The sequence below is a fragment of the Anopheles moucheti genome, chromosome 3, assembly GCF_943734755.1.
Source record: "Anopheles moucheti chromosome 3, idAnoMoucSN_F20_07, whole genome shotgun sequence".
NCBI classification, from domain to species: Eukaryota; Metazoa; Arthropoda; class Insecta; order Diptera; family Culicidae; genus Anopheles; species Anopheles moucheti.
The window spans coordinates 91599805-91616842 of record NC_069141.1 but is presented as its reverse complement, the minus strand read 5'-3'; the positions used below and the strand labels follow the sequence as shown (position 1 = coordinate 91616842).

Genomic DNA, 17038 nt, shown 5'->3' with positions numbered 1-17038 from the left:
CGTACTGCTCTTATGTGTGTATCGGTTTGTGAGGGTATTTGTGTGTGTATGTGTGCATATGCTCGCCAGGTTGGTGAGATGTGTGAACATATTCATCGTGAACGAGGGCATTGTGCGAACACAGCGAAGAAGTTAGTTATGAGGCCCGTTCCGTTCTTCAGGCACTAAACCGTTTCTAATATGATTTATCTTTCCTATCGACCGCCTCCCGCGTTGGCCGGTGTTTTGGCATGTGTGTAGAATTGGCGTGAGAAGTGGAGTAATTCCATTTCGGATTTGATGGGAGTTAAACATGAACTTAAATTGAAGGTATGCACGCTAAGCGAGAATGCCGCGAAGAAGCAGTCCGGAAATACAAACAATATTTCACGCGATCTTTTTTTTACCAACGCAACGCATAAACCCCACTCACAAAGTAAATCTTCCACTTCCTTTTGCAGCACAAATTTAAAGAATTGTAACATTCAAAAATCAATCCGCAACACTCCCCACGCATGATGGGACGAATCGATTTCGTAACCCATTCTACACGCCAGTTAGGAGGACTGTCTTCTGACAGTGATTTACCGTAAAATCTCATAAAAAGAACGGTAGCGTAAACGATGCACTTCGGACGGCGATGGTGTTTTCAGCCCGTTTATTTTAATGCTCTTGTGCGTTGGACAACATCGTGTGTGTTGCGTGAATTATTGGATTAATGTTGGATTAAAGATTGACAAGCAGGATGAAGCAGAGGAATGAATGTGTTTAAATGGATGTTATTTCACAGCCAAACGAAGAAAAAAGGGTGTGACTTTTAGCTGATGGCGAAGGAATAAATTAGTTCCCCGAATCGCATATCCTGATGGGGCGACGTTCCGCCACCTTACCGGAAAGGTGTGAAATTATTTGTACGCCTGTTAATTCTCACACCTTACGGGTGCCCCAATCAATCCCGGTTGAGCCCCGTGAAGGAGAGTCATTCGGATCGTTTCTCCAAGCCCGTAAAATTGTATCTGCATGTGGCTAACAAGAAACCCAACCCGACCATAATGATCACTTTTGTTTCATGCGGTGGGATGCGATGTGATGCTGCTGGCCAATCACACCGATGCGTCCTTACGTCAGCAGGGAAGAAAGCACCCTCATTTAATTAATGATTTCCCAAACTTCCAACGCAAATCGTACGGACCGTTTTTTCCAAGTGTTCCTGCTAACGAAATCACCTCCATCCTGCCGGGGGTATCTCTTCTTTCTTTCTTCATGTCGACTGCCAAACACTTGATCGTGGTGTACTAACGATCTTCAGTTAATCGTGTGGAGCGTTGTTTAAGCACCAGCACCAGCAAAGTGGGAATGGGAGATTTTGGTCGAATGAAAACTTTCGTTTTTCCCAGCGAAATGTTGTTGATTTTCTGTTTCCTTTCCGTTTTGGGTTGTTTTATTTGTTATCACCATTCCCACATTCCCGCAGCATAGCTTAAGGCTAAGGCCAAGACTTTTCACATTTTACGATGATTTACATTCGGTGGAAGTTTGTGTGTTTTTGCTCTCTCTCTCTCGCTCTATGCCGGTGGGCTTTTTTCCGGTGGCCACCGTTTAGCCTGCGGGTGATTTTCAGTTTCATTTAATTGTTGCTGGCAACATTCCGCATTCATTGTAAGTCAAATACATGCCATACATCCGGTCAGCGACGGGTAAAATAATGGTGAAGAGATAAACGACAGATTACGATTTACAGGTTGTGTTATCTAATAATTCACCTCACGAGCAGTACGGCACGAGGCTTGGGAAATTGCAATAAAATTTGAAGGTGTTTTAAGATACATTTCACTCGCTTTCTTAATACACTCGGAATGCTCGTTTACCGAATTGTTTTGTTGAGTGATTTCTTTTTCTCTCGTGCATTTTACGATGGGATGCAATCGACTTAACGACCTGACCTGCTGCGGGTGACGCTCGTATAATTTTAGCCCTCTATCGGGGTCCCAGGGTGTTCGGGTGGTAGATTTTCTCACTCAAACAGCGCATGACAACAATTACACGGTTGGGAATGAAATTGGAGCATAAAACCCGGACATAAATGGCATAATAAAGTCACAAACAGTGCCGTCGCAGGAGAGCGTATTTCATATGACGGGGGCCTAGCGATCATTTAATTTCCTTGCGAGTTTTTATTAGATCACTAACTCTTGTTAGTCCGTTATTGTTTTGGGTAAGATTCCAAAACTCTCGAGATTTGCAACACCTCCGCATGGCATAGGTACTGTACACCACCACCCCGCGAACATCTTGATTTGCGTTTCACATCGCAACCATTCAACATGATCAACAGTGCTTCATTAGAAGCAACGATAAAGAACCTGTTTACTTCGTGCAAACGGATCGTTAGCGGTGTGGACGACGCGTATTGATGGGCGTTTTGCGTGATGCCGCTGATCCGTGCGTGAGGAACTTTAGAACTCGCACAAGCACAATCCGCTGGTGCTAAATTGAGGAATCGCATCGCAAACGCAACGTATTTATGGCTTCGCGACCAGCCATGCTCAGCGCCTTCTCAACGCAACGGCCTTGTTTTACGAGCTTGTTCGAATAAATTGAAAACTTATTAGGAAGAAAATGTCTAGGAACAGTGGGCAGAGACGGCAGACAACCCATCGAAAACTCATAACCCAAAGGCACCCCAATCAACGCGCGCAACGAGAGGGAGTTAAAGGGCTCGTGTTCAGCTTGCGATACTGACTAGACAAACTAGTGGCTAACGGCACATGATAATCAAATCCTTTCTATCGCGATACCCGATCGCTTCTATCGCGTATAGCCTAGAACGCGAGGAAGGCGTTCCGGGTACGATCGGCGAGCCTTACCCATAGCCCGTCGTCATCCAATCAATTCCCAATCGAATTTATGAGCATCTAAAAACAAGCTAAAAGCTTTGACTGATTGGCTCGCGGGGGTGCTTTCGTCGTTCGTCTCATCAACATCGCTTAAGTCTTTCCTGTGACTGTGCCTTTCCTTGAACTCAAGGGTCAATGATTACCGCCTGAACCTTCTGGTGAAGCCCTTGGGTGACCTTTAGATGGGGAAATAAGATTGAATGGGTGGACCAATAGGGATGAAGCAGACCAACAGTTAGTAAGCTTAACAGCGACACGTGAAATCGTTCGCCCCGAAGCAGAAATTGCGATCAAATTGAAAAATGTCGGCGTTTTAAAGCTGTTGTTTATGCAACATCAAGAGTCTCCGTATGTACATTTAGTATTGCAGCTCATGAATTGTGTATATTTGATGCTCAAAAATTATCTTATCATTTGGAAGGGAACTTGAGAAAGCTAATCGAGCTTGTGCCAATTGTTGTTCATTCAACCTGGTGTAGTTTTTTTGCCTTTCGCTTAACAGCTCATTAACAAACTTCGTTTAGGCTTTATTAGGAGGCATCAATCTATTTAAACTTATGTTGAGTATGACGAATTTAATGTTTGTACGTCCTTTGACTTCGTTTCAGCACCAGATTAGATACTTTCACTTTTTGTGAGCTTTTTCATCATCGATTAACCCCTGTCGTGCTTTGAACTTTAGTTACGTCGCACTGGATTTGCCCTGCCGAAAAATATCAATCGAGTGTATCCAACACGAACCCATACCCGACTGCATCTTGGCAAGAAGGTGAAGGGTTTGAAAGTAAAAAAAATATAACCACACTTTTACTCTTTCACTGAGAAACTCAAAATCGAACGAACGCTTAAGCCTTCCAAACGCACATAATGAAAGCTTAGTGACACTGGAACAACACGCCGAGCGGGGATTAGCTTCCGCATCTTCGACCGGATTTTTCGTTCGGTTTTATCCCGTGGCGAATCGGGTTGGAACTTAATCAAACAACAAATAAAAGCAAAAAAATGCAAACAACCCTCGGCACGCAATCTCGCAATGCAAGATGCCATTTGGGAGGATGCGAACTTTGGAGCTTCTGGCGCTCGTTTTGTTGAGGGGTGAAAGTTTGGAATATGGATGGAAACTGGCGCCTTTTCGTTGATGGATGATTGTTTCGAAAACGAGAGAACCCTGCACTGAGCGATGTTACCCGTGCGTTTCCCGGAAGCCACCGGCCGTCGAGTCATCATTTATCATGTTGGAAAAAGGTTCATTTTTCACTCGCAAAATTTCGCCAACAATATAATCGCGGTCAACCGTCTTGCGCAAGGCTTTCTCTTGGATAAGAAGGAAAACACTGAGGCAAGCTGAATTGCAACGCCCAAACCCATGACAATATTCTGAGCGTGAGACCTCAGAGATCAGGTGAATAACGTTACGAAGACAGATATGCAATAATTCAAACTCAAACAATCATTGGAGATGAAATCGTGATGGTCATTGTGCCGCGCCCTTCCAATTGCCTTTAAAGAATACCAGTGTCGTTGTATGCAGCCTATCAAGAGATGTCTTCCGTCTGCTGTCAAGTGACTGTCAAGCAACAGAAATACCTTCCAGCAAGTTTCCAAATGTGTGCCCCGTGCCTAAATCTGTTCAGCATTCCTGTTATTTGAATAGATTTAAGGTTTTGCTAAGAAGCGATTTCGTTCACTATATTGACACGCGTATATGCGTTTTGTTATCGGGTTTGGTGTTGGAGCAACGAATCTAGGCGAAAATAGCAAAGTCACCCAACGGTACGACCTGTTTGAGCATCGTACAATCGTACAAAATCGATACGAAGCATAAAACCACTTTTATGTCGGTGTGCGTTTGATGAAACTTCAGATGGAACTGTTACCATCTCGGACCAGAATCGATTGATTGATCTTGTATTCGCTCTTCCTCGCACTCAAAAGCAGAGGGTGATGGATGATGATGAAACCACTCAAAGCTCCATACAAGACTAGCTGTATGTATGTGGGCACCACAAATAACCTTGAAGTTGTTCCAGAGCAGGATATGTGTTTACCCTTTATTCCTGCTGGTATATGTTTGAACGAAGATCTTCGACGTCATCCTGGCAGTAATGCGAAAAACTAGTTTTACGAATCGATTAATAATATGTTTGGGAAGCGAAGATCACGACGTCGGATAACGATTGAATTAAGAAATGGGTGATTGAAAAAAAAAACTCAACCGATTTTCACTATTAGTTCATGCGAAGAAAAGAAAGATTGTTGGTATAGATTCTTCAGTTGAACCAAAAAAAATCCCATAGACTCGGTCTACTTTTATCTGAACTTTAGCGAGATGCAGTATGGCAGTTTTAGGGGTGTTTACGCAATTAAACACTCCCGAAGCCGAAACCCCGATACCGGAAGAAAAATGACCTTTTATCAGTGGTAAAAAACTTCCACCACCAAACAATAAATCATGCATTTGCCAACACGTAAACCTGTGAAACCGATGAGGGGGTAAAAATGTGCCAACGGGCTATGGTGGCCATAAAACGGAAAGCGTTCCACGCTGAACGACAAATGACACAACGCGAAACGTATCTAACGCGCGCATAAAATCAAGATGTCCGACTGCTGGTGTTCCTGATCGAACCGCACGATAGTAATAGGCTGTTTTTCTGCCCATCAAAGTGCCCATTGCGAGCGATATTGCGCCGGATGCGGCATGTCAATCTGAAGCAGTAGGATAACAAACCTACCTATCTTAACTGCAACTATAAAACCTCTTTTACAAACGCCAAGTTAAAGGAGGTTTGTACGGGTAGGTCATTTGCATTTTAGATTGACGGGACACGGGGAAACGGGCAAACGGTTCATAAATATAGCAGACAAGCTGTAGGACACAGGATTCCCAACCATTCCGGCGAGAGATTGAAGAAGAGAGACATCAAATCACCCACTTTTGCAGTGAAACTTACAAACAGATGGATGATAGTAGATCGCTCGGCCGTCTCCCAATGAATAAGATCAATTAACAAAACGATCGAACAAAATTCCTCGGATGGGTTCGAGGGAGTGGATGATCAAACTCGACCGTGGACCGTGGCCCGAGAGAATCAAGGTGATACTGACCAAATTCAAGGGATCAACGTCATTCCTAGGGGAACCTTTGTCCATTCCGGACGGAGTTCTTTTACGAGCTGTTTTATGAGTTAATCTTAATTTGTTTCCCAACTGTTGGGTGGCTATGTGCGATCGTCTCCATTCCTCGTCCAATACGCAATGTGCCACCATCATTCTTTATCGCCGACCAATTTGAGTGCTACCGGGAGCTCCAAATGGCGTTTGATCGGGGGCAATATGCAAATGAAAGAAGACCTCGTTTCGCTGGAGAGCTCTCGATCTCAACTCACTTTCCAACGGTAACTTTCATGAAAAGTGAGCAGATGGAAGCACAAGTCGTCAGATGAAATACAGACACATTGTGTGATATTTGGGGAATTGCTTAACGTACCATCCCGAGCGCTTATTCGCCAATTAGCATTCTGGTCAGGTTGCTCCATTCGAGCGGCTTCTAATCGTTTGCGATGTATCTGCGCGTTGTTTACGATTGCATAAAACAAGGATTTCTGCGTTGAAGATCATCAATTATAGGAGCCGTCCTTTTTTTAGAGGAATTTCATCACCGGTGTAGCAGTTAGGCATTTATGTTCGAGGGAGTCACCATTGAAAATGGTTTTAGCATACCACCTTCTCGAACTCTAGCAGAATAATTCGGAGGGAGATCAGTGATAATCGGCAGCATGATTGATGATAAATATTTAAAAACTCTCGGGTTGGACGAAGGAGCGATGTAGCGATGGTTGGGGTGAATATTTGTATTTCTTTATCGTAACGACCGCTCGAAATTATTCAAATGCTTATAGTGATATCAAATTTGACTGTTAAACAATCGACGAGATGCTCTTAACTCTCCTTCTTTGGCGCATACGTACATACACATACACACACACATTCGTTCACATTCCTCGATCGCGTGCTTTACTCGAGGGTTTCCCGTTTCGTTTCGTTAATGGAATTTAAATCAACAACTTAGAGATCCGTTGAACCTTCCGTAGAGATAGAGCGCGGCACTAAGAACAAACAGAGTGGAAAAAAGATTTAAAAGCAGTGAAGAATCCAACAGCACACACGAAAAACGTAAAAGCTTACATAAGTTAGAACTCGTTCGAGAAAGAAGACGCAAGAACAACGAAAAACCAAGTGAAGTGACAAATTTGAGCAATAGCTTACCCAGAGCCGTGGGAGAAGGCGAGGAACGTGATGATTTCTTGAGAGTGTTGATCGTATCGTTCAGTGTTCGAAATAGCAGACCGCTCGAGCAAAATGACGGTAGGCGAAAGTCCCACCAAGTCAACGGTGCGATTAGCGACAACAAACGCCCCACATCACAATGGTACTCCGGCTGGCGCGGCAAATGCAACGGTTGGAGGTGGCGGAGGTGGCACAGCCATCACAAAGCAATGGTGGAAGGTGTGCTTTCTGTATGGAGGCAACCAGGAGAAATACTATCGACAGATCTATGGTAAAGCAGCGTCGGAACGATTGGCCGCTGCCAGTGCCAAGCAGATGGCCACCACGTCAGAAGTCACCATGGAAGGTGATAAGTGTAACGCAAAAGTTCTTACCACCGGTAAAAGCATTCCGACACTTCCGACCAAGAAACAATCGCCATCGAGCCGGTTCCGGGCATCACCATCAGCGACCAACTCAGCATCTCCAGCGTTGGAGGATAGCTTTCGGTTCCGTAAGGAGTCCCCGGTTATTAAGTCGGCTTCCTCACGATCAAATCTCGCCATGCCAACAGTAGCCGTGCCCGGTGAGCGTTCACCCCGTCCGAATCCTCCCGCCGGGATCCTTCGAAAGCGGGTGACAGTTTTAGACGATTCGTTTCTTCTGGGCAATAGTGTAGAACTTCTCGGCTCTGAGCTGGAGGCGGAAGTGGACGAGCAACGGTCAGACAGTGGCATCAATGTAGATGCTAGGCAACCATCGCCACAGGTGGCCGCCGATGAACAGCACCGCCTCGAATGCCATCGACCAGGTATGCGACGAACGTTCCACCTTAGCGGAGAGGAACTGCGTCTCCTCAACTTTGACCACGAGCAAGACATTGCCGGCTCCCTGGCCTATGCCGTGTCCAACGGTACCTCGTCGACGGCGGCGACTCCTGCCCATAAGCATCAAATTAGTGCCGCAAGCAATCCATCAACATCATCATCATCATCATCATCATCATCATCACCACCATCAGCAACAACGACAGCAGCATCGTCATCGTCGTCGAAGATTTCTACCGGGAACTTGATGCGCCACTCGGTACTAAATGCCGCTGGGAACGATGGCGGATCGTTAGCGGGAACACCGATTACAACGGGAGCTTCCGTCGCAGTGTCAAGCAACAATGAGTGAGTAAATATTTGTGGTCACCGGCGAGTGCCGGCAGCGGCTGTGGACGCTAATGAGCCAGACATGGGCCCGCTAGAACTCGCCCGCTTTCGGAAGAAGCGTCTCGTTGTCTTGTTGAGTTTGCGCCGCCTCCATCAAACATCCTCTCGTTTGGTGGATCGTTTTTGTAGCAGAAATTATGTATGCAAATCGTTTTGGGTGGGGCAGTTCCATTATTGAAGTGTTTGTTTCGCAGTGATTGGACTTGGAAAGCTTTCCACTTTCCACAGCGTTACGCAAATAGTCCACCGTTTGCGGTAAAGATTGATACTTTTGGGGACATATCAGTGGTGTCCATGCTCGGTCCATGGTTTGGTCAATACTCCAAGAACTCAATGAGACAGAAATGGTCTGAAATAATTTAATTTCCCATCAGCATTCTTGCTTTTCCAGTTGCATTCGCTGGCTCAACTTGTGAGGCAACAAATTACTCTTTGCTGGACGACACGTATAGAAGTCCCATTATCTTACACCGAAGACGCAAGTAAATGATAGTGATTACGAAAATATAAATTTTCTTTCCTCCCTCTTCGTGTCGCGCGGGCCATCAACCGAATGCAGCGAATCTTAAATGCTTTCGGACACCAATTTTCTGCCCGGACAGTACCGTTGCCGGGTGGGACATTCGCGCTCAGTATTTCAATACGATATACGACAAAATAACGAATAAAAACAGGCAGAGAGAAAAACACAACGCCAACAAATTACACGAATACGAGAATACTTAAAAAGTACAAGAAAATTGACCAATTTATGTTGAAGTCGTTTTTTTCGGTTGGTTGAATTCGCTTTTTCCGTTGCGCCTAATTTGGTTGGGCGCGTGAGGCACAATGGGCCCCGGAATGCTACGACGCTGCTTCATAATTGCACAAATCATAGGATTGTTATTTCGCATGCCGTTTTCTCACGGCAGATCCTTTCCAATCAAAGGTACTACCACCTTGTTGTAGTGTGACTCACACGGTACGCGGAGAGTAACTTGTGCGTTCGGTGCAGTTTGGTACACTTTCTAACGCTGCGTGGTGTACGTTCGAAAGACCTTCAAAGCGACCCAAACGGCCGTAGTTTTGCTTCAGTAAACAAGCGGATGGGTGCTTCCACTGACCTTCCTGAGCGAGGGACGACGGACGACGCATCCTAAGACGCTGTTGGGACGACGCAAAAACGCACCTTCATCGTCACCATTGCCAATCAATGCGAATCAAGTAATGTTCGGGGTCGTTAGTTCGGCATCACACACGGTTTTGCAGACTGTACGTTCGACGCCTCGAAGGGTTTACATTGGTGGTTCGAATTTAATTAAGTGAAATCCTCTCCCCAATGCACCGCAAACCACTCCCAGCTCCCGGCGGTACGATCCAAAGCATTCGGCACAGTCTGGTGAAAGGAGCAGATGGAGTAATGGTAATGTGTTTCTGCCACAAATAAAAATGCTGTGGCTGGACTTAACTCAACCCCAGATTACCATGCCCGCCAGTGCAATCGATTTTGGCGTGTGAGAAATTCCTTTTCGGGAGGGATTTCCAGGTAAATCCGGATTTTGTCAAATTAAACCCATTTGGGTAGCGAAAAGGGAAAACACAATTAATGGAACTTCTGTTGTGCAGCTGCGGTGGAAGAGTGGAATACCGGCAATCGTTACGGGAACTGTGTACGCGCTCAGGGTAGACTCCAAAAAAGCGGTGAAATAATGAACCTGTTATAAAATGGGCATTACATTCCCTTATCTTTCATGTACGATAAATGTAATTGAACAATCAAATTTCTCCTGTGTCAATATCGGGAAACCTTCACAAACTAATCGTTCAATCAGAGTAAAACACATGGATCGCCAAAGATTCGTAAATACGTGGAGCTTACTGTTGCGAGCAAAATGAACGGAATGAATTAAGTTGTAATTAATTTCTCTCTCGCTTTCTTTCTTCCTTTCCAGGGTGTCATCGTTCATTCCATCAGTACAAATGTCGTATCCATACCAAAAATCTCATCATCAAACGCAGCCGCAGAACGGGCACCCACAGCATCAGCTGATACTTCAGCATCCTCATCAGCAACAGGATCACTCTCCTCACCATGCTCACCCCCATCCGTACGGGTACGATGTGGGGCGAAGTCCACTGCGAAGTCCTCAATCGCCCCCGCTGTACAGTGGGAAACCGCCTGCCCCTCCACCGCAGTCCTACCACTACCAACCACCGACCCCCCATCACTGTCCGCCGTCTCTCTCAGGACCACCATCCAGCATAGCGGGCATTCCAGGACAGCAGCCCGGAATAGCCCTTCCTCTGGGTGGTGCGGTTGGTGGGGATTGCTTTATGCTGCCACCTCTCCAGCCCCATTCACCCGACTGTTTGCCAACGGTGTCGAACACCAGCAGTACGGCCACGAATGCCCCGTCTGTACGATCGGTATACCCGCATCACCAAACGTATTCTTCGATCGGATCTTCCCATCATCCGTTTCAGCCACCTTCAACGGCGGCCGCCCTCATTGGGCCATCGATGCCACAGCATCCTCATCAAATGCCCTATTCCTCGATGCACCAGCATCTGCTCGGTCTCGGTAGTGGTGGCGGAGGAGGCCCTTCGACAGCACTCGGGCCGAACTCGGTAGGAGGAGCCCAGGGAGGATCGGGAAGTGTGGGGTTAATGGGAGCCGGTGGAGCTAGTGGACCACTTGGAGGACCGGGAGCTGGAATGGGAGGAGTGGTAGGTGGTGGAGCTGGAGGTGGTGTCGGACCGGGTGGCGGTATGGGAGGTCATAACTACTCGCAGTCGGATGATGATAGTGGCTGCGCACTGGAGGAGTACACCTGGGTTCCGCCCGGGTTACGTCCGGATCAGGTACGTCCCAGATTGTATTTTTTGTTCTCTGCAGTTTCTCTCTTCATTAACCCTGTAGTGCCAAACCGATCCCTCAGTTGTGGTAGTAACTTAGTAGCACCTTCTTTTCGACTATGTCAAATTGACAGTTGTTAGGTTAGGTTGACGTATCGTTCGGCAATTCGGGCACACACACAGGATTGATTGTAATTGAACCTTAAGAATTTTCCCAACTCTTTGCAAATAATTTGTTTATGAGACTTCCGAGGGTCTCTGATCACTTTTTCGCCACGGTGTACCTGTGGTCAAAGGAATTTCATAATTACACCCTACACAAACACACCGTGCTCGAGCACGGTTCGCCCTTTCGCAAAGCTCGCCCGATCGGCGCTTGATCTGTTGTATTTTTTGTTCTTTTTCCCACTGCTTTTATTGCACTGCTTCCCCCAGCCCCTTCGGTGTGGGTCAGCTCTTCGGTGGTGGGTCCACGTTCGACAAGGGAACTTGTAAAACAACGACCCCAAGAAGAGCGAAAGAGAAGAGCACAACAAAAAAATTATAAATTGCAAGAAACTAGTTCGACAACGTAATAAATGCACTGCAGTGTAAAATTATGAGCGAACAGGATGGGTTGATACACAGTGAGCTGGCGAACATCTCACCTTGCGCCAGACGCGGTTGAACGCGAAGGAAGCAGCGTTGGGTGAGACTTTCGCGTATTGGCCGTTTTCTTTGCGTGCCAGTGTGCATCGTCGTCCTTTGTTGTTTTGGAGACAGCCGCGGAGTGAGCGAACCGGAGCGACAGCACAGTGAAGAAAGGAACGAATGTTTTAAAAATTGCAATTTTATGCCTTCTGCAATCTCCGGAATGTCGTCGGTAAAATCGATTCATGCTGATAACATTCCGATATTGAGGCCTTTAGTAGGAACAAAAAATAAATTTGTCCTCCATAACGACCGTGCGGCGACTGATGGAGAAATCAATTAAACGCAGCGCCCCCTTTCGTAAGAATAGATGTCTCCCTCCCACACCCACGAGATCGATCCGACAAGTCCCATGGTTGTGGCTGCTTAAAGGATAAAGTTGTAAAGTGAGAATGGAAATAAATTGTAGCATTTTCAAACCAGCTTTTGAGTATTATCTTTTAATCGAACTATTACGCCCTCGTGCAATAAGAACACACATCTTCGTTTGGCGAATGGAGCCCGGTCCTTCTGGCGGCGTCTTGGTCTGCCTAGAACGAGCGCGAATTACCGCTGAGGACGCATTGGTGGCGTTGGGTAGGGTGACAGTTGGCAGTGGTTAGTGTTGCAGTTCAGCAGGCAGTCCATTCACCTCCCGACGTACAACGGAGACAAGATCTAAGGGACTTATCAGACATGGTAATGGAGACTGAGCGAAGCAGGGACGAAGCCGGGAATTATAATTCCAGTTTTTGCATCACCCGGCAGCGTTCAAACTCGCCCATAGCAGCACTTACACACACCCGTACTAATTACGGGCTAGCCGTCAACTGAAGTGTTATTGCTACCGTTCGTCCTACGAGTGCCCGCACTCTGCTATCTCTGGAACCTCTCCGAAGTGCTCACCCGGTGCATCCCTTCGGGTAATGGGTATCATCTGCTTCCGGTGTGTACCACACCGCTCTCCCCCCCCCCCCCCCCCCCCCCCACTCAAACATCCGATCGCGGCCGCGCGATTGTGTGTGGTACCTTCTCCGTACTTTCGGAGCATGTTTCGGCTATCGGTGACTTCGATCTCTGCAAAACGTCCACTTGCGAACCACTGCCCGATTTGGAGTTCCTTCGATCGTAATCGAGCCCGACCGGGATTGGATCGAGCACGGCCGCGACATGTTTGCACGCGATTCTTTATTTATTTATGTTCCCCTTGCGCCGAGGCCCTTTGCCACACGCAAGATTACCATTACTCTCCTTCAGGGTGGTAAAGAGAGGAAAGGGACGGGAGGAGGGGAGGAGGGGGGGGGGGGTGAAATGCTTCTCCAGCTTCGAATTCTCTGATGTGGACAGGAGTTCGGATTCTGTCGCCCTGCCCTGATCTAATCTAATGAATGTCTTTGGATTAGCAATGGCAGCAGTGAGGCAACATGTAATCAAGCGCTTTGCTGGCCGAGACAGTCTAATGCACATCTTGGAGTTCTTGCACACAGCGAACACACGTACGGTGGAAAGTTAATAAATAAAACCAACACCGTGCCCCACACGGCTGTGTCCACCCCATTCGATTATGGTCGTTTTGCAATGGCCGCACGAAGAAACGAAAGGAAGTAATTGGAAATATTTTTTAATCGGCCTCCCGGCTGCAACCGCCTGAAGGGGGTTTCGAGGAAGTGTTGGGCAGGAGGAGGGCAAGAGAATATCGGTATAATTCATATGCAAATGTACGTAACGGCTGCTATTGCTCAAAAGCGCCCTTCATCCAGACCGAGTGGAGAAAGCCGGCAGTCCCCTCGTTTACCGTCCTTCGGATAGGAATTCGTCTCGTGGTGGACTCTTCTGCGTCCTCTCTTCATCAACCTCGTAGGACTTCAATAATCGTTCGACGTTTTCACCGTCCGGCTCCGGACATGTTCGGGTTGGTTTTAATCACTTGTCTAGCCTGATCGAACACGTGGAACCGTTGCAACAATTTCCTTGTCCCGGACGGGCAGTTATCCTTTGTATCGTGTTTTTCTACTAACTACATACCGATAAGGTGTACAATTTGCTGCTATTGATCCCGTGCGTTTGTGTGTCCGGTTTGTTTAACATGTTTCTTTATCGTCCGTCCCGTCCGCAGGTCCATCTGTACTTTTCCGCCATCCCGGAGGATAAGGTCCCGTACGTAAACAGTATCGGCGAACGGCATCGAGTTCGACAGCTGCTTCAACAGCTTCCACCGCACGATAATGAGGTGAGTGTTGGGGAAATAAGGGGTAGCGGCTTTGACCCTCTCGCATAACGTATCGTTTCATTTCGATTCCAGGTTCGCTACTGTCACTCGCTGACCGATGAAGAACGAAAAGAGCTGAAGCTGTTCTCTGCCCAGCGCAAACGGGAAGCTTTGGGACGTGGCACAGTCAAACAAATAACGACCACCTTAATTTGCGAGCGAGTAAGTGTCCTTGTGCGGTATTTGCTTGCAACATTGCGGTTTTTAGCCCACATTTTACAGTTTGCACTTCCTTTGCTTGATTACAGTGTGGAGAGTGTGCGTCTTCCGGTGACATGATGGTGTTTGCGTCACGGTTCGAGTCTAACACCTGCTGGCATCCGGCCTGTTTCGCTTGCTGCGTGTGCAAGGAGCTGTTGGTCGATTTAATCTACTTTCATCGGGAGAATCGATTGTACTGTGGTCGACATCACGCCGAAACCCTCAAACCCAGATGCTCGGCCTGTGATGAGGTAGGGATGGAGATAATTCATCCTGCATATGCTAGAATTAGGATGCTTACTTACATCTCCTTATTGTTCCTTTGCAGATTATCCTCGCTGACGAATGTACGGAAGCGGAAGGACGCGCATGGCACATCAAACACTTTGCTTGCTTCGAATGCGATAAACAGCTCGGCGGCCAGAGGTGAGATTCCAAATGGTCCAGTTTTTATAAATATGTAGACTAATGTAAATGTTCTTGTTTCAGGTACATCATGCGAGATGGCAAGCCGTACTGTCTGCACTGTTTCGACGCCATGTTTGCGGAGTACTGTGACTATTGCAGTGAACCGATCGGCGTGGACCAGGGCCAAATGAGTCACGATGGTCAACATTGGCATGCGACAGATCAATGTTTCTCCTGCAGTACCTGTCGCTGTTCGTTGCTCGGGCGTCCATTTTTGCCTCGCCGTGGTGAGATTTACTGCTCCATAGCCTGCAGTAAAGGTGAACCTCCGACTCCATCCGACGGTTCCCTACCAGCTGTCCTGTTGCATGGCAACACACGAAACAATCGAACGCTAGACGAACAGCAGCAACACGAAGAAGGCAAAGAATATGATCCCACGAATGCCAAATCATACCGAAGCTCTCCATCACATCGGTCCACCCGATCACCGGAACCGCTTCGAAGTCCGGATCGAGGTACTCGATGTCTCTCACCACCACGCACTGAGACAAGCTATGTGGAGTCGAACTTTGATGGCAATGGGAACGATGAGATGACCCTTTCTTGCTACACGGCTGCCACCAGCATTACGACATCGTTGTCGGCTGCAACGGGTAATACCAGTACGACACTTGCCACCACTGCCACCAACAATACCGCCAACACCGAGTCGGCAACTCCAGCCAACGATCACGAAGTACAAAGCCATGAGAGCATCAACGGTAGTAGCGATCGGGAACATATGCTCAGTCCTGGTTCTAACACAACAGGAACGACGACGACGGATGTATCAAGTGGTGGCGTGGGTGATTCAAACCGACATCGCATTCCTCAGTGTTCGCCGGAATTGAACCGACTGCTGCACAAAGATCGCAGTCGTCAACCGCTCGATTTGACCGATTTGGGACACAGTCTCGAGCAGCATTGGCAATCGGAACGTGCGGGAAGTGAGACGATCTCCGTTACTGCAGTCACTGCCACCGTTCGGACACAAACAGCCACATCGAACGGGCCCGCTAGTGTGAACGTTGGAGCAATTCTAACATCCTCCATGCCGGAACTCAACCGTTGTCTAGCACCGGGCAGTGGATCGGCAAGTTTTAGTGGCACCAACAGTCCCACGCCTATGCCAATAGAGGACAGTGTCGTTGCGATGGGCGATGACGCGGATGAACAAAACCAAAACGCCTCGGATGCGTCGCATTCAATCGTGGAGCTTCCGACGCCACCGCCCATAGGTAAATAACGCAGCAGAGCGTAAGGATAGCAACGAGGTTACTAACGTAAAGGTTGTTGTGTTGTATTTCAGTTATCAAGAAGGAGGTTCGCTTCGAGGGAGATTTCCAGGACTCGCTGCCCCGGACAAAGAGCTACTGCCAGCGCAATGGTGGACAGCGCAATCGGGCAGCTAAATCGTCCAAAAGAAGAACAGATTACGATCGCTACGAGCATGGTTCCTCCTCTCGGCGCCATCATCATTCGGGGTCGCAGCAACAGCATGCACACGATCGGCACGAACGCAACGGTGATCGCCAAGGTTCTTCCTCCAGCAGACGTTCACCTCGTCGTCGACGCCATAATACCCGCGACGAACAGCAGAGCCACAGGAGAAGCTACGCCTCGGATGAAGATGAGCTGGCGGGGGACGAAACCGACAACTATCGCCGACAGCACCATTCCCATCATCGGGAACAGCGCCCTGTGGATGATTCGGATACACGTAGCGTTTGCTCCACGTGCTCGTCAAGCTCTTCCAGTGCCGACGACGATGTGTACGAGCTGCCGCTCCGGCGCACCTCGTACGGTGGCACTCGGATACACTATATGCCAAACAACTCGCTGGCGTGTGCCAGAAAGCGAAAGCAGCTGCAAACTTCCGGTGTTGGTAATCAGCATTTTGAGAAGGACAATAAGAACTGTATCATATCGTAGGTAAGCAAGTACATGAGTGTGTTGTGTTGTCCATTAATTCCAAAACTGTTACATATCTCTTGTCTGGCGGGTGTTTTTCCTGCTGCTAGATTTAGAATTTGAACGTGGAAGCAATATTAATAAATTAAGAAAAGAATGGTCGAAATGCATAAGGGTAGGGCTCGTAGTATTATGCGGAAAAGAAAAGATTAGCGCAAGTTCGTATCTTGTGTATCAACGCTTTTTGATTCCAACGTTTCACAATAGGTGGCGCTCTCATCGTACAAAACGATACATCGTGAGCTTGACAGCTAAACCTGACATGTGGTAAACAAATGTTA

At 47.5% G+C, this 17038-nt stretch overlaps 1 protein-coding gene across 1 annotated transcript; it reads left to right on the top strand.

Annotated features, from left to right (window-relative positions):
* Window positions 1–7238: 7238 nt before the first annotated feature.
* Window positions 7239–16830, top strand: LOC128301484 (protein prickle-like). Its single transcript, XM_053038002.1, has 9 exons — window positions 7239–8320; window positions 10294–11203; window positions 13983–14096; window positions 14169–14297; window positions 14384–14587; window positions 14665–14762; window positions 14826–16024; window positions 16096–16718; window positions 16808–16830. The coding sequence occupies exons 1-8, from the start codon at window positions 7239–7241 to the stop codon at window positions 16716–16718; spliced, it is 4359 nt and encodes a 1452-aa protein (XP_052893962.1). The 3' UTR covers window positions 16808–16830.
* Window positions 16831–17038: the final 208 nt, after the last annotated feature.